Source organism: Clarias gariepinus, chromosome 25, assembly GCF_024256425.1.
Source record: "Clarias gariepinus isolate MV-2021 ecotype Netherlands chromosome 25, CGAR_prim_01v2, whole genome shotgun sequence".
Taxonomy (NCBI): domain Eukaryota; kingdom Metazoa; phylum Chordata; class Actinopteri; order Siluriformes; family Clariidae; genus Clarias; species Clarias gariepinus.
The window spans coordinates 10756726-10781667 of NC_071124.1; the positions used below are offsets into that span (position 1 = coordinate 10756726).

Sequence of the window (24942 nt, forward strand, 5' to 3'; positions counted from 1 at the left end):
AGATGATTACAGTTGTAAGGACATTTCTTCATTATAGAAAGGAAAAATCGTATACACCTAATCTGGAATACTTTTTCTCATACTGCAGCAAAACCCAAGTACTTTAGGCTTTTTTTTTTTTTTTTTTAATTTCACCACACTATTTCCAATTGGCTAATCCCGCTTCTCTCCACAGTATCTAGTACACAATAAAATATGCTTACACAAATTAAGGCGTGTTCCCTTGATGCCTCTACTTATTAAACATAGAATCACATTGGTGGCCAAATGCTAACATCATTTCAGGATAATTTTCATAATAATAAATTGTGTTTGTAGGTGTGTGTTCATTGTGTGATTCATTTTATTAGGAAGCCTTTAGACCTGCATGTTTATATAACTAATAATGTGGCTGCAGCATAATACATAAAATGATGCAGGTCAAGAGCTAAAGTTTTACATTAAACATTAGAGTATCCCTGTCTTTGGTGGAACAGTAGCTGAAAAAGAAAAGGATAGTATAAGCTAATGTCGCTAATAAAGCATGGTAGGAAACTTTTCCCAACTTTTATTTTACCACTGGGCTTTGATGCCTGGCATTCCCTCGCTTTTCTTGCTTCATGTTCTCTACAGTATACCTTATGAACTTTCCTGCAAGTTAGACACTTCATCAGTTGTTATGAAGACTCAGACAATAACATCTGCCATAGAGTCAATTCTGTTACAATTTACCCCACAATATGAATTTCATATTTCATTTTTATGGGAGGTTGCAGTTATTAAATACATTCACTATCAATAAAGTTTGTTGAGTATGAGAAAATCGTCTGAGGGTGAAAGCTGTGGAGAAGCCATGGTCTTTAGAAGTATGTTTCTCATTATTTAAGGAAAACAGAAAAATAAAATAACATTTACTTATTGTTACTTGTTATTGTAGTAAGTTATGCCCAGACCTCCACCCATAACCAGAGTTATGAAGGTTGGTTTGTTCATGTTTTCTTTTTCAGTTTTGCACATGAATTGCGACTAGAGTTTAAAAAAAAAAATGTGGGGGTCTTTTCTCAGTTACAACCCAAACAGTAGCCTATAATAAACTTTTTGCTAGATGACTAAGATGATTATGCTCCTAACTAGTTATTTAACTGCCTTGATTTTGTTTTTTTTTGGTAATACTTCAATGTAAGGTCATTGTAAGGTATCCGAGGTGTGGTATATATAATAATCACAAGATGTTGACAAAGAGGACATCAATATTATATATATATATATATATATATATATATATATATATATATATATATATGTCAACATCTTGTGATTAGCTGTTTTTTTGTTTGTTTGTTTGTTTGTTTTTTTAGTTTTTTTATTTCCTTTTTTACATTTATTTTTTGTGTGTGTTGTGTTTTTGCTACTGTTGTCTTTTTCTACTTTTTTGTGTGTTTTTCTACTTTCATAAAACATTGCTTTACTAAATAGACCATTTTGGCATGGCTTGACTGTTAAATAAACTAATAAAATAAAAATTTAAATAGGTAATGGGTTAACACTCTCATGCATCTAATACATCCCTGAATGTCAAATAAACCAAGTTTCAAACTGTCCCTTAAGCTCATCTAGTACTAGTGTATATAAAACCTAAAAGCAGTTAGTTTTAACTAGCGTTTATTTACGTTTTACTAGCTTTTAATTGCCTTTTATGTTACTTTTACATACTTTTTTATATTATTTACTTGTAACTTAACTTTCTATTATTATTTTTATATAGAGAGTAAATTCAATTTACTCAAATTATTGATTTACATTTCTACTTGAGAATTGTACAGCAGTGGTATTACAGATTAACACTAAAACTCTCCATACACTCAGTACACTTAGTATTGTTATCAGATCCTCAAACTCCCTCATTTTTGCTTTAATGGGGGCACATGCAAATGCTTATGGTTATCCTTCGATAGGATCAAGTACAGTAATTTACTTACTGAAATATATAACTGATAATACAATTTTTACATATTTACATGATACATAAACATATTGTTATTATAACACATTTAACTTGTCATTGTTATTCTGAAAATGCAGTGTGGTCAAAACACGGCCAATCTTATATCTGATGACTGGGGCTGGAAATGAGTGCACATTCTGCAAAATAAATGCACTCCACAATTAGCTAGAAAATGTTAACTCTACTTAACATCCACTTTAATGACATCATAAGTAGGAAAATTCAGGAGATTTCATTTACACCTAAACACTAGTAAAATAAGCATTACAAGTCAAAGAATAAACCTGTAAATACCATTACAATACACTAAGGCATACATACAGTACAATAATTTAATAGTGTTTTAATGCTTTGCAGTAATTTCTTCAGGGTGTGTTTAATTTTATTTTTCCCTCATCATCATTCACTGGCATTTTTTTTCACTCCTAGTTTTAAAATAAAAGTGGGACTATAACTATCATAAACTAATCTGGATGTATTTTTCCACAGTTTTTTGAAAAAAAATGATTTTACCTGCAATTAAAATTTTAGCACTTCATATAAGTGCCAGTAACTTTGTGGTGACATAGATTATGTCTCTAAAAATGCCCCCTGTCTATAATTTCTAATGGCCGTTCTTGTTGTTGGTACCAGTAGGGCTAGGCTGAGTATCTCCTGGGATCACAATCACAAGTCTTACAGAGAATAGTAAAAATATTCAAGATTCTTTACTATTTCCAGGTCCTTTATATTGTAGCAAATGTCTGATATTGACCATATTAACTTCTCTGTACAAAAGGATATATTTTTCTAAGCATTTGTTGAATGAAAACATTATAAATACTCTACTTTTCTCTCAGGCAGTCATTAATAACATTAAAAATCTGTTGTACTGAATTAGAAAATAATGCAACATACTGTAAAAGGGGTTAATGAAGTCCGATGGAGGCCGATGACGGAAGGTGAGAAGTCTGGGGAATATGTCCAATCAAAGATAATCCGGTTAAAAAATCATCGAAAGAAAATGATCCACATTTGTCTGCGGAATAGGTCACTAGATGAAGGTATGTCAGATGTCTCTGTTTATTTGTTTATAAATGTCATAATTTATTTAGGACTTTAAGTTTGTCATTAGTGTTATTCATTTTATAAATATAACTTAAATATTGGACGTAAAAACTGACTGCATTTAATAGTTTATTGATTTTCACATAATGGAAAACCATGTGGTCTTGCACTTACTGTAGAAGCCACTTTGTAAATAGTTATGATTTTCTCTAAATTGTCATTGGTGTTACCGTCATTGGTGTTACCAGGAAGAGAAGTAACACCTGTTACTGAATGTATAAAAATGCATTAATGTAAATACTTTACTTTTCGTGGATTCATAAAAAGACGTTTTGTGTGTAAAGCAAGAAAACATTTCAGGAGTGTTCTATGACCCAAATTCCACCTTTCCTGCAGAATAGCCCTATGATGTGGTTTTGTTTCATTGAGAATGACAGTGTAATTCTTGCTCCAGTGCTTCGTAAGTGGAAGGAAGGGGCGATGTCACGCTTTGGCTGGCCTTAAGCACTCACTTTTCATATATGGTCAAGCAGACATGACAGAGGAGGTGTGTGTGTGTGTGTGTGTGTGCTAAAAACAGAGCGCGCGCCGTGACCCCGTGGGAGGGGGAGGAGAAGTTTCAGCGCGTGAGGGACGCAGTGACACGGCACTATTCACACGGTTGACTTGGAGCCAGAACTAGGCCGCTGCTGCCGGGAAAAGAGAAAAAATACAACTTTTACAGCCATTTCTCTCGTTTTGAGTCAAGAGTTTGTGTCTTGAACAATCGCGTCCCTGAAAGCGCAACAGCATGGACAGCCTGGAGAAGCAGCTCATCTGTCCGATCTGCCTGGAGATGTTCACCAAGCCGGTGGTGATCCTGCCCTGTCAACACAACCTCTGCCGGAAATGTGCTAATGACATATTCCAGGTAGTGAAACAAATCATTATTTCATAACGGGTTTTTTTTGGTTATTGTAGCCAATCATTAATGTCGTCATGTTTCAATTAATGAACACGTGTGATTTGTTCTGAGACACTATTTCACTGTGCTGTTGTGGAGATTCTGTAAGGTCGCGTTCACAAGGACTTTTGGGGAAAAATTCTAAAGTAAAACTCTGACAGACCTGACAGACCCTGGCAATATGTCAAGAAAATCCCGCTAAAACACTAATGGCAGTGTTTTGTCAACTTTCATGGCCTTAAGGGAACCAATAAAACTCCATGTGTTTTACACTTCAGAATGGGGAGCACTCACACACACACACACAGACTATGACAAAAGTCTCCATAATGACAAAAAAGAAAATTTGCATTCATAATGTATTGACTGTCTGGTTTAAAAAAAAAATAAAACATATACACTGTACACAGATTTTTTTTGACCAACTTTAGCTTTGATTATGGTGAGAGTATTTCCCATGCTCCCAGAACCACTCACACAGTTAGAATCCTGGAATCTGCCTGTGACACCAGTGAAGAAAACAACATTGATTTCATAACCTGGTGATTCAGTACATTCAGGTCGTCAGCTGACTTCATTTTATTGCCTCATACCATTGCTGAGGCCATATCATAACACTGCCTCCAGAGGCTTTGTACAGCATGGATCACTTTATGTACTTCTCTTTTTACCCTGACGAGCCAATCACTCTGGAAGAGGGTCAATCTGGACTAATTAGAACAAGATTTTTCTTCTGTTGGCAATTTTTATGCTTTTTAGCAATTTGATACATTTTTGTCCAATATGATTCACTACCAATTGGTTTCCTTATGGACACAGTTGTTTAGTCCTAACCCTGTGAGTTCTTATCTCATTGTGTGTGTGTGTGTGTGTGTGTGTAAATGCTCTTACTTTTACTATTAAACATGCCTGTAATTTCTACATTTTTATATGATGCAACTTTAAGTATTTAACAAAGCTCATTTCATCATATTTTTTTCTGAACAATATTTTTCTACAAATTTAACAGTACACCATCCTTCCAAGCTTTTGCAGTGGGAGGGTTCCTCACCCCAGTTATCTTAGAACTCCTTATGCGTTTTCAGCATTTCATGCAGGTCATTTTTTTAAACAGGGTAACACATATCGAATTCACAAAAGAACCATACCATTCTTTCTTAAAAACAAACAAACAAAAACTATATCTACAGATTTAGCTGCTAAATTGTTTAAAATAGTAATTGTACAACACTACCTATACCAAACATAATCTAAAAAAATGTATTAAATATTTGTTTTTTTAATTATTGTTTTTAAACATGATTTGCACTATTTTTTGATGGCAGTGTTACTATTTTTGCACAACATTCTTTCTCGACAGAGTAAATAGGGAGCATGTCTATCAAGAGATAAAATACCGACAGAAGTCAACCGGGTGTATTATTCCTAGATTAGTTTTTCCCTATTTACAGAGTGAAGTCAAATCAACACAGCTGCCCTTAGAAATGGAATTGAAGTAAAATGTTTTAACTTAAATTAGTTATATTATATTAAAGTATTTGCCTTAGATTATTCAACATACAGACATATTAATTTATTAAATCTTAAACACTGACTAAACAGTTGTGTACAACTGTTTTTAGAAAGAAAATATACATCACCCACCTCAGTTAGCTGCCGCATGTTGCTAACAAATACCAAATGTCCAGTTTCCCAGTTTGTTGGTTAGAAATGACCTAATTCTGACTGGCAGTTAAGTGTTGACGATGGAATGGTGGTTTCCATTTGTAATACATTTTTTATGTAAAAAAACAACGTACAAATTCTTTCTTCCTGAATTGGTATTTAAAAATGTTGCTCCTTTTAAGTCCTCAGTGACACGCTGCCTTTTCCATTTAAATTGAACCAAATGAATGAAGAAAATCAACATGCACTAGTAAAAAGTAGACTATATTCACTATATCCAGGGTATATACTGTAAATATATATTGCATATACATACACATGTCATACCCTTATTGAGAGAAGTTAGTCAATTTCTTTGCTTCAGGTCACAAAACCTTTGCTTGTGGTTGCCTTATGGTTCATTGCTACTGCTTCATCGAAGGTTAATTTACTACACATTCTGGTATTGTTGGTGAGCCATCCAGGTCATCATGACACTAAATTTTTAGAAATTCAGCAATAGGGAATGAGTGTTTAGGAGATTGGTGTGGATTTTTATTTTAACACTAAAAGCATAACTTCATAAACATTTTATTAACATATGCTCAAAATGCACTTTTTGTACAGAGAAGTCAGGGAAAAAGTGAGACAAAAGTAGGCCTAATGTTGCCTGTGTATGGGAGAGATATAACCTCTGACCTCGGTATGTTCAGAAACAGTGACACATCTACAGTAAATAGAAAACAATAAATGAGAAATACAGAAATTCCTAGGTGTAATCTGAGATACTCAATATGAAATAGAATATAACTAAATAACTATATCAAATTACAACATAGTTAGAGGAAAGCGAATATTTTAATAAATTTATGTTAAATTGCAGAATGTTAGCAATTCATTAGCCTAAAGTAGGGTTGCATTGTGTAAATCCTGTTTCGTACACAATATGTCAGCATTTAATGGAGATTTCCATGTCACACCAAGGTTAAATAAATAAAAGAACACATTTGTTTGTTCACATAACAGGTTTTGACTTTACCAATCTCCCAGTCTCTGCTAATAAAAATCATCCACCCAACATGATGGTACACCTCAATGCTTCACTGTAGAGATGGTGTTTTTAGTATTTTGGGGTTTTCTGCCGAAAATATTGCTTTTCATCCTTATCAAACTAGAAATTTTTTCCACTTTTCTCCATCATTGCATCGATCTTTGACTAACGGACTCCGAATAGGGTTTTAATCTGTAGTTTTAATTGAACACAAGTTAACTTCATTCAACGAATTATCTGGCATCTGATGGTAACTAGTGCTATTAAAATTGTTCATAATTTTATTATAAATTATAATAGGTTGTTTTGTTTGGGTTCATACCAATTAATGCCATATAGTTTCATTTCAGTTCTAGGTTATAGCACTACATAAGTGTGTTTAAGACACAGTACCGTATGTTTTTGAGTTACTAGCCTATAATCACATCAGCATGCTTTAGACTTCTATTTTAATGTGTCTGTTGTTTGCTGTGTCCTACCGGAGCAGTTTCTTCAACCAGAGGTTTAATTTAGGTAATTCCCATACAGAATTATTATTTAGATCTAATTTAATTCTAGATAGGCTTAATGATATTAAAGCAGTAATTTACAGGGACAACATACAGGATAATAATGAAACACAGCAATGCAATTTTAATATTAAAATTATATTATCGTCATATAAACCCATTTATAAACTTACTTTGCATTTGCCCAGCTTTCTAGTTCAACCCTAACTGTTAGGTAGTTTGGAAATGACCTGGATTCATGACAATCCTTTTACAAAACACTTTGATGTTAAATAAAAGGACTGAATTAGTTTACATAAATATTATCACTCTAATTGTTTATTGAGAGTAATTTTAGCCAGACTAATACCTAAGAAAATACCTTGTGTGTGTGTGTGTGTGTGTATATGTGTGTTTGTAGGCCTCCAATCCTTATTTGCCAACACGTGGGGGTTCTACGGTGAGTTCTGGTGGGCGTTTCCGTTGCCCCTCCTGTAGACATGAAGTTGTTCTAGATCGCCACGGTGTTTATGGACTGCAAAGGAACCTGCTGGTGGAAAACATAATTGACATGTACAAACGGGAGACAATCAGGTACGTCTGTCAACAGCAACACACCCAGATTCCCAAATGGGGCTGTCATGCAGGGTTACCCAGATAAAAATGTATTTGAGTTTACTCAAGAGCAATTAGAAAAATGAAAAGACTATGTAAAAATGGCTGAATTTGCTAAATGGTTAATGCATTATTTTTAGGTAGCCTGTATGGTGAGAATGTGGCTTACCAGTAGTGATCAACAGCTAGATGGCAGGAATACCTTTTTTTTTAGAGTGTTCTCGGCAAGGCACCATGACATTTGTCTGCAAGCAGTTTTACATTTACATTTACATTTGGACATTTGGGCTCTTATCCAGAGCGACTTACATTTTTCTTTTTATTTCATTACACATCTGAGCAGTTGAGGGTTAAGGGATCTTCCGAACCATAGTCCAATGCCTTAAAGGGGTCATACAGGCCTACATGCACTTTTTTAAGCTGTTTGGACTGAACTGTGTGTTAGGAGAGTGCGTACCAGAGCCGCCCAGTGGTTTTCTTTTCATTTATTACAATAACACGCCCCTTCTGAAATCAGGCCAATCTCAAATGCCTTGCCGTGTGACGCCACACCACAAGAGGTCGTTCCTACACAAGTTGATTGACACTGGTGTTTTAGCAAAGACCCGCCCCGAGTGAGAAGAAGCTGTCGGCCATTGTTTTTCGCCGCTGGAGCAAAATGGCGCCTAAGCGAGTGTTGTGTACAGTTGTTGGGTGTAATAGCGAACACAGCAGTTGTCATTCACTACCTAGGGTTAGTGACCTAGGGTACCTACCTAGGGTTAGCTATCTGAGCCACTGAGGACACAGTGGCTGAATTTAGTTTTTAAAGCTAACGTCCCCGCTGATTTACCTAAATGCGTTCATGTTTGCGATAATAATTTTTCACCAGACTGCTTTATAAACGCAGGTCAATATAAAGCAGGTTTTACTAGGAAGCTGCTCCTAAAAAATGGATCTGTACTAACGCTTCGTGTTCCTGCTTCATCTTCACCAGGCTCGGTGAGTGTGATTTATTTTACTATGACTCTTTGCAGATCGCCTTTTCTAATAATCACGATGAATGCGGAGTGTAAGTTAACTTATACTCTCATAGAACATGGTTATGGCTTCTTCTCTGTGTACATCCATCTCTATATAATTCCTAATCGCCCGTTTATAATAAACAATGCATTAAGGTGATTGTCTAGTTGCAAACTGTGTACGTAGTCGGAAAACTATATTATGCTTACCTTTGTTGCGTTAGATGGTTTATAACGATGTCTGTCGAAGATTAAGAAGTCATGTAAACTAATAGTACTGAAGCGCAGTCTTTCATTAAATATAGTGGGGAAGTATGGCAGTGACGATGGCAGAGTTTCATACATTAAAACCATAATTTCAGGTCATAAATTTGCTTTTATTTCTGTTTATGCACCTTCTCAATATGAACCAGATTTTTTCCCCTAACTAACTTCAGTTCTAGCTCAATTACACGACTTTTCACTCATTCTAGGGTCAGACATGAATGCTTGTATTGATTTGGCGTTGGATAAATCTGCGCAACATTCCTCCCCTACGCAAATACGTGCATCAAGGGATATGATGGACACTCTATTAGCACTCAGTTTGGTAGATTTATATCGCATACTCAATCCCACCTCTAAACAGTACACTTTTTACTCAACCAGACACCAGACCTTTTCTAGAATAGATTATATATTAGCATCTCCTTCTTCTTTTTCTGAAATTCATAATGTTGCAGTTATACCTTGCCCACTATCAGATCATAGTATTGTTCAGCTCATTTTACGCTTATGAACACCCCCCCTAGAGCGTCACGGTGGCGTTTTAATACGTCTCTTTTACAAAATAAAGAGTTTTGCACCTTCCTAAGAACTAACTTGAAGACTTTCATAAAGATCAATTCAGGTTCAGTGGATGACCCCAGGTTTTTATGGGATGCCATCAAGGGTTCAATCAGGAACTCAGCTATTTCTTTTTCATCTTATCTTAAGGAAAAGAGACTTCAGAAAATAAGTGAACTAGAAGACATTCTTGCCCGAATTGAGTCAGAACTACAGAATACACAGGTAGATGCCCTGTTGGGGAAAATATCTGTAACAAAGACTGAGCTAAATTCTCTATTGAGACAGAGGGCGGAATTCCTAATACATAGAACCAGAAGAAATTATTATTTCAATGGATCTAGACCGAGCCACTTGCTAGCTATTCAAACACCTACAACCATTTTAACCGAACCTGGTGAAATTAATATGGAATTTAAAAATTTCTATTCTACCCTTTATCCTTCTGAAATAATCCTAAACACCGATTTCTGTCAAAACTTTTTCCATGACCTCAATCTTCCTACTCTTCCTCATCACGACCTGGGGAAACTTAACGCTCCGATTACATTGGAGGAGTTGAGGAATGCTCTTGGTAGTATGAAGAAGGGAAAATCCCCTGGTTGGGATGGTATTCCACCTGAGCTATATCTTGTCTTTTGGGACATACTTGGCCCACCGCTGTTAGACATGATCAATACTGCTATTGACAAAGGAGCTTTCAATTCAGGAGTCAACACTGCAAAAATTTAGGGCTGCAACTAACGATTATTTTGATAATTGATTAGTTGGGCGATTATGTTTTCGATTAATCGATTAATCGGATAAAACCTAACCGCTTCTTAAATTTGATATTTTGCTTATAACTATTTAAAAAAAAAACATAAATCAGGGTATTATTTATGTATAAAAATAAACTTTTAAAAATCCAAAAGCCACATAGAGTTTAATAATCTTTAATTTTGACATTTTAAACCTTAAATGAAATGTAGTATATAATATATACAGTTTATACAGTGTGTGTGTGTGTGTCTGTGTGTATATATATATATATATATATATATATATATATAGTTTAAAAAATACACTGATATATTCAGTTGATAAGATATAAACAGCTAAAATAATGTAATTTTGTATAATAAAACTATGTATGCATAAGTAAAACCACAGTAAATTACAAGTTAACTTTGTAGGATAGGACTTAATAGGACTATAAAAAAACTGTAGAAATGCAAAAAGCTAATAGTCACAAATGTACTGTTATTTGCGTTCGCTGAAAACCACAAATCACTAAATGTAATATTCTACTGTTATTCGCACCGTGTAATTTAAGCTAATCTAAAATAGCGCCATTTAACTAATCACTATTGCTCATGAGGTGATTGCGCAATGTGATGCTAGCGAGTAGCACGTGAACAGATCTAGCGCGACTGTCCCGAAGTTAGCAAACAGTTTAAACAAAAGCACTTAAACTTTACAACTTTTACACGATAAGAGATACAGTTTTTACCGACCCTGCTGACGTTTCGCCATCCGTAACACCAACATGTTATCTCTTTAAGTGTTCGTGCATGACATGCGGTGAAAGCTCGGTCTTGCATAGCGTGCAGGTTACCGTCTTTTTAGAGGCGTTTAATGTAAATTGCTATCAAACCTTGAAGGACTCGGGGCGCGCGCTTTATCCTGCAGACGCTCCTGTAACCTCCATTGCGCGAGCGGCTGTGTATCTGTGTGTATTTGTGCATCTTGTGGTCGCGCGCCTCAGTGACGTGAGCAGCCCAACTAATCGATAACGGCATTCGTTGACAACGAATTTCATTATCGATAATTATCGATTTTATCGATTAGTTGTTGCAGCCCTACAATAATTACATTATTACTTAAACCAAACAAGGACCCTTCACAATGTGGTAATTACAGACCCCTATCACTTCTGAATGGGGATGTGAAATTGTTTGCCAAAGTGCTTGCCTCACGACTTGAAGGATTTTTGACAAAATTAGTACATAATGATCAGACTGGATTTATTAAGAGCAGATTAGCGTCTGACAATATACGCCGGCTCCTACACATTATTCATGCAGCACATATGATTGATTTCCCTTGTTCAGTTCTATCGCTTGATGCTGAAAAAGCATTTGATCGTTTGGAGTGGGATTATCTTTGGGCTACTCTGGACACTTTTGGATTAGGCTCAGATTTTATTCGAATGATTAAGATCCTGTATGCAAACCCCTCTGCTATGGTATATTCGAATAACATTTTCTCCTCTCAGTTTCCCATATCAAGGGGCACCCGTCAGGGCTGCCCCCTGTCTCCCCTACTTTTTGCCCTTTCACTTAAACCACTGGCTCAGAAAATTAGACATCACCCAGATATAGTCCCTATTTCCTTCAGTAATACTGAACACCGTATATCATTATATGCAGATGATATTCTTCTTTATGTTGGTGACACAGGTTCCTCTCTTCCACATTTATTATTCACCTTTGATAAATTCAGCTCATTATCTGGATATAAGATCAATTGGACTAAGTCTTCATTAATGCACTTGAATTCAGTTCATTCTACTAGGCCTCTGCCCTCTAGTATTCCAGTGGTGAATCAGTTTAGATATCTCGGAGTTGATATTTCCCCTTCTATATTTCGCATTGCATCCCATAACTTTCAGAGCATATATAATCAAATTGAGAAGGATATAGAGCGTTGGTCAAAGCTTCCAAATTCTTTACAAGCCCGCATATCAGTAGTTAAAATGGACATTCTTCCCCGAGTAAGTTTTTATTCTTCAATGATTCCCCTCCCTCCCTCTAAGGGTTATGGGGATAAATTACATTCTCTTATATCGAAATTTATATGGAATGGGAAGAGACCGCGTCTTAGAATAAAAACCCTCCAACGGGATAAGACACAGGGCGGATTGGGTTTACCAAACTTTAAGATGTACTTCTGGGCTTTTGTGCTTCGACCAATATCTACATGGTTTAACCCGGTATCCTCAGTCTCCTGGAAATTAATTGAGGAGAATATCTCTCAGCCCTATAGGCTTCAAGATTTAGTGTAATCTAATATACCACCTAAAGAGGCTAAATCACGTCTAGGCCCTATAATTTCCTACCTACTTAGGATTTGCCATACAGTAATGAACCATACTAAGGTAGATTTAAAATGGCATAAGCACTCTCCCGTATTTAATAGTTTTTCTGTACTTATTGGAAAAAAACCCATCTCTTTTCCATCATGGAGAAATAAGGGTGTGAATGTTTTCAATGACCTGTTTAATGAAAATGGTTTGCGTGCTTTTAGTGATTTACAAGCTGAATATGACCTACCCGGTGCATCATTTTTCTTTTATTTGCAATTGAGATCTGCCATAAAGGCATATGGTGTCCCTTGGGGCGTTCCACTGCTGACCCATCCGTTGCATCAGTTATGTGCGCCACAAAAACAAACCCGTGGGTTGGTTTCCAAACTCTACAAATTTATCTCTGACCCTCGTATACCGCTGCCAGCAGAGAGTGTGTGGAGTAGGGATCTCACATTGGTTGGAGAGGAAGAAATTTGTTGGGACACAATATGGGAAAATTTATATGACACCTCCAAAAATCCTGACCACCAATTAATACACTATAAATTTATACACAGGATGTATTTAACCCCCAGGAAGCTCTACGCTATGAAGATTATCACATCTCCTAATTGTGACCTTTGCACTCTCAATGCTGTAGGGTCATTTATGCACATGTATTGGGATTGTCCCAATGTGTCTGCTTTCTGGAAACAAATTTCTGCTACCTCGAGTGATTTGCTTGAGGTCACTGTCCCCTTTTCTCCTTCCTTACTCCTGCTCAATGACGATTCCAGTTTAGGACTCTCTCTCCAACAAAGGCGCATACTGTTGGCTGGACTCACTGCAGCTAAGAAAATGTTGGCATTGCGATGGCAGCCACCTCATGTTTTGTCATGGCAACGATGGGCCAACTCCTTGTTAGACATTGTTATGATGGAGAGATCCGTAGCCCGGATGCATGTAGCCAGTCAGAAAACAATCATTGCATGGGATGCAGCTTATAATCTGATCAAAGAAAGAGTGCAGTGCAATTGTTTATAAGGAACTAGATGATTTATGTTTTTGTATTGTATTTACATGTATTTTCTCCATTTGTATCATACTCTGAGATCCAGGGCGGGATGGTTAGGGTGTCGCCAAGGGCGGGTTGGGGGGAGGGTTTTTGTTATTGTTATTGTTATTTTATTTTATATTGTCTTTACTGTGTATTTCATGGCTACTCTGTGTTGTACATGTCTCTGAATATACACAATAAAAATATTTGATAAAAAAAAAAAAAAAGAAGTCATGTAAACACATCAGTAAACACATCGCGTCCGTATCTCTCTCGGTTAAGCTTCTCCTGTTTTTGTTGTTGTTGCTCACGGCAGCGCAACAGCCCGTTAATTCATGCCCATGCAGTGATGAGAAAGACAAATCGAGACGATGCATGTCCATTCTTTTAATTTCTGCGTTGTCAAGCGATATTACAAACTTCCGCGTAGGTTCCGTACCTAAATCAAACCAAAAACGACTGAAGATAACAGGCTCGGGCTCTATAATCCAGCGTTTTCCAGTTTGGACTGCATTACCCACAAAGCACTGCGTTGTGGGCAATGCTTTGTGGGTAATGCAGTCCAAAGCATTGCCCGCACTGGACTACACTTCCGTGGCTATACCCCACGTGTGTTGTGACAGCAGAGGTCATGAGCATTTAAATTAGCATGTACTGAAACAGGTTGCTGAGAACAGAGCTAGTTTTTACCAGGTAAAATTAGTGTTTTTTTGACACAATAATTTTGAATTTTTAATTAACGTATAATACAAACTTTTCATTAGGACCCTAAAGATCATATTAACATTTAATAAAAAAATATGATGTGTAGGACCTTTAACCACTAAGCTACCCCTGGCCCCTGGGTTTTACGCACCAGGATGGAATCACTAGAAAGTGATCTGTAATAATATTTGTTATTTGTGCATATAACTGTAATAACTTAAAAAGTTAAAATTGTTCGAGCGATTGCAGTCATAAGACATCATAGCAAAACTGTTTGTAATAAATGCAGTCCAAAACAATCTTTTTTTTTTTTTGTAGAATAAGTAGAATAATCTTTAAGCAGACCACATAAGGCCATCTTCAGCAGCAGTGAGTGGTCTACATGTGATGAAAGCTTTAACTAGAAGTAGGCATTAGGTAAAAAGAGAGAGAAAGAGAGAATTAGGCATGCTGACAGTCATGTAATGAATAAAGTCAATGCACATTTTGCAGAAAGTACAAGCAGGGACTTTGACAGGTCTAGCTCTGACAGCCTAACTAAAGAGAGTCAGAAGGAACGACAGACATAAAGACACCCTAATATAAGTCAGCCAACCATTTACTTGAAGAAACCAAAAATGATTGTACTCTAATAGAGTACCATAAGAAAGTACCTAAATTATGACCAAGATACCTTTTAAATGAAATAATGTAGTGAACTGACATCATTTTAGCATGTTGTATTGTAATGTGGACATTATTTATATTTATTCCAAATGTAAATGTGTTCAAGTTAAACCAGGACATGTGATGTGCATTTATGTTTGCAAGTTTGCAAATTCCTTTCGAAATTCAGAACAGGCCCCTGGTGGGCTGTAAATACTAATTAGTGGACACAATTCATTAGGTGATGTATACATTTACTGTAGGGGTGGTAACAGTAGACAGCACCCAGAAGGATTCATTTAGGTTAAATCCAAGTTTCTGGTACATTAAATATATAAATTATCAGTTATAGTTGAATTGAAATGTTCTTTAGGTATAAGGGAAAATAGGACAAAACTGGAATGAAGAACCCCTGAAGTAAATAAAGTCACCACTTTTTGAATTAATCCATAAATCTCTACATGAAATCCTCTTTCTAAAATTAATGTGATAATCTGAAATATTTTAATAAATGTTTCAATAAATAGTGTGAACATAGCGTAAATGTCTCTCTCTCTCTCTCTCTCTCTCTCTCTCTCTTTCAGTACAAGCAATAACGCAGAGTCACAACAGAAACCAGCTGTGATGATGTGCGAGGTGCACGAGGACGAAAAGATTAATATCTATTGCGTGTCCTGTTCTGTTCCCACCTGCTCCTTGTGCAAAGTGTTTGGTGCTCATCAAGAATGTGAAGTTGCACCACTTACTACTGTCTATGATACTCAGAAGGTAAGTCATCCTCAATATGTATTAAAAGAACTGTATAATTCATCCAATAAAAAAAAAAAAAACTTTTCAGTGGAAAATTCACCAATTAAATATATGTCTTTCCCAAAATAAGTGTTAGTGCTGCCCACTGCTGGCCTGACTCTTTGCACTGACATGTACTGCAGGCCCTGTATGTACAGTATGGAGCCAGATCAGTTTTTAAAATTCACATAAGTGTTGTTTATTTTTGTTTGTCTTTCGGCTGCTCCTGTCACATATACAGTACAGTAAGTGTAATGCGATTCACAAATGTCTTTTAGATAACATTTACTGCTCAAATTTTGCCTAAGAACACAGCCAAAAATGAAAAATGGTACAAAAACACCTTCCAAGAGCCATCCATCCAAGAACAGTCTGGTGATAAAAAAGTCCTTTTCCTTTTTCCTGTATGATAGAGCACCTTGCAATAAGGCAAAAGTGATAACTAAGTGGCTCGGGGGACAAAACATTGAAATATTATGCTAGAATGTGCTGCCATCAGAAGTTGATTGAAAGCATGCCATGACAAATTCCAGAGGTCTTGAAAAGACTCTTTACATAAACTTAATGTAATTGTCAATAAAAGCCTTTGACACTTATGAAATGCTTGTAATTATACTTCAGTATACTATAGTAGCATATGACTAAAAGATCTAAAAACACTGAAGCAGCAGACGTAAAATTAATATTTGTGTCATTCTCATGTGATCACAACTGAGCCAATTGTTTTTCTCTCTCTTGTGCTGCGGAATTGTGGTTAATCGTGCATGTGTGCGCGTAAAACATCTTTTATTTTGTGTTTTATGCGTGTGTGTACAGCACACATGTACTGTTTATTATAACACGTGTTTGCGCACATGTAAAGAAAAAGAAAGGCTCGTAAAGATCCATTTTCTCCCTCTCTGTATCAGCCTGCACTTTGTCTGCACGGTTTCGAACACCATGTCCCTTCACACACACCAAAACCCTGCCTCCCCCCCTCCCCTCGCCTTCACACACACACACACACACACACACACTCTCTCTCTCTCTCTCATTCTCTCTAATGAAAATGCTGCTCTGTCACGATTCTTTTCAAAGGAAAAGTGCAGGTTAATTTGTTTTATTTTTACTTTACAGCAGTGATTGCATGAATATGCGCTTATTCGAGTGTCATTAGCGATGTTCCTTGTTAATTTTTCCAATAAACTAGTCCTTCCGTTAATGTGTGTGTGTGTGTGTGTGTGTATGAAAAACTTAAATAAGAGAGGAAGAAGGGTTACTGTGTAAGAGGAGAAAAGGGGAGGGGGTTGATTCCTCTTCTCCTCTTACTTTAGCTTTACACACACAGTGCCTACGTGCGCAAATGGAAACACTTATCTGTTGGGATTTATGTTTACTTTTTTAAAGGTAAAGTGCGGGTTAATTTGTTTAATTTTTACTTTATATTTTGTAGTAATTATTTTTATTCATTTATTTTTTGGGGGCTGTGGAACGAATAATTTGAGTTTCCAATATTTTTATGGAAAATCCGCTTAGGTTTACAAGTTACAAGTTTTGAAATACGAGAAATATGCTTCCGGAAGGAATTATGCTCGTAATCCAAGGGTTCACTGTATATACATACATACATACATACATACATACATACATACATACATACATACATACATACATACATACATATGTTTGCAAGTTACATGGAGTATATAAATGTAGGCAGTAAACAATAGTTTTACAATTGTTAAAGGGACTTCACAATATTGTTTTCATGCATTTAAAAAAAGCAAATATAACTCACTCCTTTTTAATAAAAAAAAAATGCAAAAACAACCATTTGTATAAAACAAAATAAATAAAAAGTTGCAGATAATTAAAATTGTAAACAAATCTGTAAATTCAATTGAAACAGTATAGCAGCCTAATGCATCATTTTAACTGGAAAAAATTACATTGGCCGTATAACCTTTAAAGCATGTTACCCATTGTGATATAGAGCTGTATAATTATATATTGATTATAGATTAAAATATCATTTTCAGCAAATGTGAGACAATTGATTACATTGTGTCTGCTAGGGATAACTGTCAGAAACTCGGGCTGTTAATAGGCACGTATTAATAAAGAATTTTTTTTTGTCCAGCCTTACATTTAGCCTAAATACAATTGCTTTAATAGTAGTTGCTTCATTAACAGCAGTATTATTCTTTAAGTAAAGAAATCGATTTTCATCAGCTTTTCTCTGGGGCTGGCTACCCACTCTGTTGGACAGAACTCCACCACTTAGGATTTAATTTCTTTCTCTTTTTTGCATGTTTTAATGTGTGTAATGCTTTTTTAGACAGAGTTGTCAGAGGGTATTGCTATGCTAGTGGGAAACAATGACAGAATTCAGGCCATCATCAGCCTGCTGGAGGAGAGCTGCAGAACTGTGGAGGTATGTGTCTCTTTGTCTCTGTCTGTTTTGCATGATTTTCAAATGTGTAGGACATATAATTATGATCTGTCATTCTGTAGGACTCTACCACAGTGTTACTTAATAGAAAAAACAGTCAGTATAAACTAAAGGAAATGGTTTATTTCTTAATTCATTAAATCACCAAGTAAATTAAATAGAATAAATGACCAGAAAAATCCAAAGCTGAGTATAAATATTAACTAACAAGAAAATCCAGCTTCACAAAAGACCCAGCTGAGACCTTGAGACTATATCAAATACTGAATTTGTTCACCCTGTGATGTATGTTAACAGACTAATTTGCATGTAACAATCTGTAGAAACCACAAAATAACTCCTTTCTCACTTTAACTGTCATTAATTGCTATGGATAATATTAATAAAAGATAGTAATAATTAATACAGTAAATGACTTATTTTTCTTAAAAAACGTATTCTCAAAGAAATCAGAATTTACTAGTGCCACTTTGTTTAATGTGTTTTTGTGTGTGTGTGTGTGTGTACAGTTACAGTACATAAATTGTCCGTGAAGGATTTCTGTACAGAAAATTATATATATTGTATACTGAAGATGTATGACATAGCAAGTTTGAATAATATGGTTTCACAAGCTTGTCTATATCAGTGCAATTATAAGTTCGCTCCTGGTCTGACTGTAAATGAAACACTAACCAGTAACGCCACCTCATGTGATTGAATCTGCATAACTGTGTTTCTGGGTGAATAAGAATTCCTGAAGCTAGAATTATATATCATTTATTTCTGTCTATCATCTGCATAGGAGAATGGGCGCAAGCAGAAATCTCATGTGTGTGAGACATTTGATCATCTCTATGCATTGCTGGAGGATAGGAAAGGAGAGCTGACACTGAAAATCAATGCAGAACAGCAAGAGAAAGTTGATTACATTAAAGGTCTACAGGACAGGTGCACATACACACACACACAAGCATTTACACTATCTGACCAAATGTTTGTAGACACTTTAAACATTCTATTTCAAATGTAGTTCACGCTTTTCTGTTATAATGACAAATATTCCTCCGAGGTGGGCAAAAAGGCCTGGCACTCATTCCTAAGGTGTTCAGCAAGGTTGAGGTCAGCGCTCAGCAGGCCACTCAAGATCTTTCACCTATTTATGGACCTTGCTTCATGAACAGGGCATTGTCATGTTGGAACATGTTAATGTAATGTAAATGTAAACACTAAAGTACATTGAAGGACATTTTAAAGGCTATGACATGCCTTCACATTGTATGCAAATGTGTGCTTCAGTATGTAAGATATACATACTGTTGCCACATACATAAATTTTGTGGCAACAGTATGTAAGACATACATAAAGGTGGATGGTCAGCTGTCCACTTACCTTTGCTCTGACGGTTATCTCGCACACACACACACACACACACACACACACACACACACACACACACACACACATATTTATTATTTATTTCCATATTTGCACAGGTACACAGACCACCTGGACAAGAGTGCAAAGTTGGTGGAGACAGGAATCCAAACCATGGAGGAACCAGAGATGGCAATCTTCCTGCAGGTCACAGATAAACTTTTGTTAAATGCTGATCACTTGTAATAATTACTATTGTTAGATTTTGCTCAAATTAAACCTAACCCATTATTTTACATTTGGAGCTAGAGCTCTTCAGTTTCAGTTGAATTTTTTCATGCCAGAATTAAACTACTCCCTGTCTTAAATGCTGTGTGTCCCCTTTTGCCCTCTCTAACAGAATGCAAAGCCTCTGCTACATAAGTAAGTAAACACAGAAGGATTTAACATAGTTGTGCATAATTCCTATACTTTACAATGTTTTATTTTTCTCTTCAAGGATAGCAGAGGGGAAAAACACATCTTCCTTGGAGAAGCTGGAGCGTGGCTATGAAAAAATGGATCATTTTACTGTTAGTTTTGAGCCTGAGAGGAGGGCCATCCTTAAAATTGACTTTGTCGGAGGTAACCGCTGTATATGACTTAAAAGTCTGTAAAATTGTTGAAGAGTAATCCACAATTAAAAAACATCATGTGGTTTGATAAGTCCAGATTGGACGTAAACCAGAGTGGAGGGCGTGTCAGAATAAGAAGGGAAGTGCATGAAGCGATGCACCCATCCTGCGTAGTGCACATTGCACAAGCCTCTGGTGGCAGTGTTATGATTTTGGGTTGCTTCAGTTGATCAGGTCTAGGCTCATAATTTTTATGTGAAACAAATGACTAGGTTATTACATTAATAATAAATTCAGTATTTTTCAGTGAATAAATAATAATAATTGTAAAGTTCTTTGTATTTTTATTTGTATTAATTTAGAACTCATTATCTGTTTATTCTGAATAATGTAGTTAATTATTTAATTATATCTAAATAGTATATGTGTCGCGACTTTGTTTACGTGAAACTTAGTTGCACACTCAAACACTCAAAATCTGTTGAATTTTGGAATGAACTAAAATGTTTACGTGTTACCATGAAGGCTGCAGAGTTACGCTGTGAGATTGCATTTATTAAGTAGATTTCAACTGCTTGCTCATAAGTACGTATTAAAAATCTACAGCGCCATTTGTTGAATTTTGAGATGACCTAAGGATATTTTATTTAAAGTAGATTTTTTATAAGGGCGTTTTCCATTTAAATTTCAAAGTTGCAGATCTTCCCTTCCTGTGGGCTGATTGCAATAAAATAAAGCCCATATGTTACCTCAAGCTCGACCAAATCTACATGTGAAGCCCTATTAAAATATGTTTAGTAGTTTTTACGTGATGTGTGCCCAAACATTTTCTCTGATTAGCTTCACCAAAACACACAGCTATTTAGTCCCTGTTCATTTCTACTCTTTTTTTTTTTTTTTTCATGATCAAACTTGACTAAACATTTAAGTGAATTCCAATCACAGGTTTTTTCCCACCACATTTCTTTAATTCTTGACAGGTTACCAATATCCTTTTATGTGGGGTATCAGATAACAATTTCAAATGTATTTTAATGATAACATTAAATTATAAGTAAATGCATACAAATTAATTTTCCGGTTTTATACGTCGGTAAAAAACAGTGGTGGGTAAAGTACACAAATTCAATGCTTAAGTAAAAGTAGAAATACCCTAGGTAAAAATTACTGAAGTAAAAGTGGAAGTCCACCATTTACATTGTAAGAGTTTCTCTCTCTCTATCTCTCTCTCTCTCAATGTGCACAGGTATATTACATGCTTCTACCTGTGATATTTCAGCTTTAAATTTGGGCTTGAAAAGTGGGTGTCACTTAGGACATAAATGTCAAAAAGATACCATGATGATACTATAATTAGGGAAATTTTAGATGATGGTGTTTGAGAATGTGTTTGTCTTATTTTGGTTGTATTTATATGTAACATTTTGTGGTCTGCAGATGATGATGATGAAGCTAGTGATGAGGAGGAGGATCATGTTAATGAAGTGGTTACTGATGCACATGTTGTTGATCATACTCAAAAGTCTGAAGGATTGAAGACCTCCCCTGTCAAGCAAAGCCCTATCCTGACTCCAGACTCCCAGTTGATTGTGCAGAGCACACCTCTACTGACTACTGGTCCAAACCCTGCCCAGACATTGGACAGAAACACACTAGCAGCACCAAACACTCCACCAGCACAAAACCCTTCACTAGCACAAAGCACACCACCAGCACAAAGCACACCACCAGCACAAAACATACCACCAACCATTTTCACTCCTGCCCAAACAACAACCACCAGCATGTCACAGAATACATCTGCAGTCACACCAACTACAAGCACAGCTCCCAGCGCTCCAGAAAATACAACCACAGAGGTAAACCAATAATACAATGCACACAAACAAGTACACGGCATAAATTAAAAATTGAATCAATACTTCTGTATATAATCACCAATCAGATTTAACATTAAAATCACTGAAAAGTGACATGGTTAATTATTTAATTCCACTGCATCTGTAGAGAGGTGGGATATATTAAGCAGTCAGTAGATAGTTAGTTCTCAATGTTGATATGTTTAAAGCAAGAAAAAACGACAACAACAGTTAACTTAAGCTTGGAATGCAAAATTCGGAAGTGTGTTGTATATTAAAGCACTCATATATCAAAGCAAATTTATCTATAAGAAATAATGGAAACTCCAATGATTCCTTCTACAAACCAAACATATTCATATAAAAATATTATTATAAAAATAAAACGAATTAGCCTGCACTTTACCCTTGAAAAGAATCATGGTTGAAGATAATGAGGTAGGAGAGGAGGAGTGGAGACTACTGTGTAGGACGGCTTTCACACGCGCAAGTGAGCACCAACACACACTTTAACAGAATACTGCTCTGTCTGTAAACTTTTTTAACAAGTAACCTTACTAATGACACTTGCTTTTGCTTACATTCGCGGAAATGTGACACTGCATTGTCATTAAACATATTAATTTTCCGCGCATTGAGACACCATGAGAGACGATTACTCACAATCCCACAGCGTGAAAGAGAAAAGAACCATTGGCTCAGTTGTGAAAATACAAAATACATTTTGACTTACACAATATTCGACTTGCTATTTTTTTTTATCACGCATGCACTTCTTGTTTTGATGCCGAGCATCAAGTGATCACAACTGAGCCAATGGTTTTTCTCTCGCGCACGCTGCAGAATTGTGAGTAATCTTCTCCCTGCTCAGTCTTACTGCGTGTCCCTCACTGGTATAATCAACATCCATGCACGCGTGTGTTACTATAACACTGTGATCATGTGTGTGCATGTAAAACATTTTTTATTTTGTGTTTGTATGCGTGTGTGTACAACTTGTGTACGGTTTATTACAACACATGTGTGTGCGTGCATGTAAAGCAAAAGAAAGTCTCATTAGAGAGGTTAAAGGTCAATTTTCTCTCTCTCTCTGTCAGCCTGCACTTTGTGTCTGTGTGCACGCGCATCATTGGACAGCGCACTCCTTCCCCCTCCTCTCGTCTTCACACACAATGTTGTCACACAACATTATGTTTAAAGCAATAAAACACTTCTCCTCCTCTCGCCTTTACACACACACACACACACTTTCTTTCTCTCTAACTGAAACACTGCTCTGTCGCGATTCTTTTTAAAAGTAAAGCGCAGGTTAATTAGTTTTATTTTTACTTTATATTTTGTATTAATTATTTTTATGTATTTATTTTTGGGGCTGTGGAACAAATAATTTGTGTTTCCATTATTTCTTATTGGAAAATGTGTTTTGATATATGACCCTGCTTCGTCTTATTATTTTATTTTTCAAATTCCATGATCCAAGATTTATTAGTTGTGCTGGAGAAACAAGTCCAATACATAGAGCCCCTACCGGACAGTTTAGAGGATTTAAAGGATCTGCTGCATGTCATAGTGCCAGATACTGACTGTAGCATAGCACACCTTCTGTAGTTTGTGGAATCCATGCCTTGATGGGTCATAGCTGTTTTGGCATTACTAAGCGGCCCTACCCTGAATTAGGTGGTTTTAATGTTATGGCTGATTAGTGGCTGATATACTGCATAGCCAAAAAGAAAGTTGCACACTTTGATATTTTGGACTGGTAAAGGAAAGAAAATCAGCATTGCAGAAGCGTCAAATTGTTGGTCAAATGAATATACATTATTCAAATTATACACCACACAATTTGGCACCATTTTTCAAAGCATATTTTCTCTCTTTCTCTCTCTCTCTTTTACTCTCTCTCTCAGGGGTCCACCAACCCCAGTGAAGGAATTACCACTCAAAGCTCGGATGGTCTTCCTCGGCATGTTTTCTCCTTTTCCTGGCTCAATACACCTAAGTAAAATTTCTGTCCTATATAGGAAAGTTTGTCCCAAATCATGTTTGCTTATTAAGAATTTAGCAGATTTTGTAAAGAAATATGTTATCCGCACACAACATGCGTATATGTGAAACAGATATTACAATAATTTAAAATCAGAGTTTTGGAATAGTTAGAATAATTCCAAAGTTGTAAAATTCACACCTATTAAATATGATGACTGCTGAGGGGAATAGGGGTGAGTGTGAAATAAAAGAATATAAATATATATTTCTCAGCTGTTTATTATTTAACACAATTTCCTGTGTAACACAGTTATATACAAATTAATCACACTGAATCAGTGAACACTATAAAGGCAGATCATAGATTGACATATCAGTAGGATATACAATATAATGTATAAATTTGAGGTAGTAACTTTTTCACTGTCCAAAAAAGTTTGCGGTTGCTGCTTGCCTGTTGCGCTAATTGTTCAGGCCGGGCCAGCACCTCGCGCATCTGCAGAGAGGGTTATTGCGTTGCATTGATTGTTTCTCCAGTCTAAGTGTGGGTTGTGATGGACAAGCCATGGATGTCCGAGCACCAACTGGGACTAAGGCTTGACAAGCTTGGGATCTATGACAAGGAAGGAAATCTATTTAGAGCGGTTCCCGGAGTTCTTTAGGTTGAACTCCCAGTGATCGGAGGGAGTGCCGTTCCATAGTGGGCCGGATGGACAATAGGGAAGAGTGGAGTATCATATTCTGCACAGATCATATTCTGGTCAGAGCCGAAGTCGACAAGGGAATGAGCTACGTAGAGCTGATTGTTAAGGAAGAGCGTGACTGGAAGGACTGGACGGCCTCTGTACTGGA

General features: G+C 36.2%; 1 protein-coding gene across 1 annotated transcript; it reads left to right on the forward strand.

Annotated features, from left to right (window-relative positions):
* Positions 1–3648: 3648 nt before the first annotated feature.
* trim55a (tripartite motif containing 55a) lies at positions 3649–24353 on the forward strand. The gene is made up of 10 exons (XM_053486654.1): positions 3649–3941; positions 7579–7751; positions 15639–15822; positions 18161–18256; positions 19059–19204; positions 19751–19838; positions 20032–20054; positions 20131–20255; positions 21683–22104; positions 24012–24353. Exons 1-10 carry the CDS (start codon positions 3822–3824, stop codon positions 24105–24107), a joined length of 1473 nt encoding a protein of 490 aa, XP_053342629.1. The 5' UTR covers positions 3649–3821; the 3' UTR covers positions 24108–24353.
* Positions 24354–24942: the final 589 nt, after the last annotated feature.

Excerpts from the sequence above, each read along its gene's own strand:
- trim55a (XM_053486654.1), top strand. The coding sequence starts at position 3,822 with ATGGACAGCCTGGAGAAGCAGCTCATCTGTCCGATCTGCCTGGAGATG. Across the intron at positions 3,942-7,578 it reads GTGCTAATGACATATTCCAG|GCCTCCAATCCTTATTTGCC; the intron begins GTAGTGAAACAA and ends GTGTGTTTGTAG. Across the intron at positions 19,839-20,031 it reads AGATGGCAATCTTCCTGCAG|AATGCAAAGCCTCTGCTACA; the intron begins GTCACAGATAAA and ends CCTCTCTAACAG.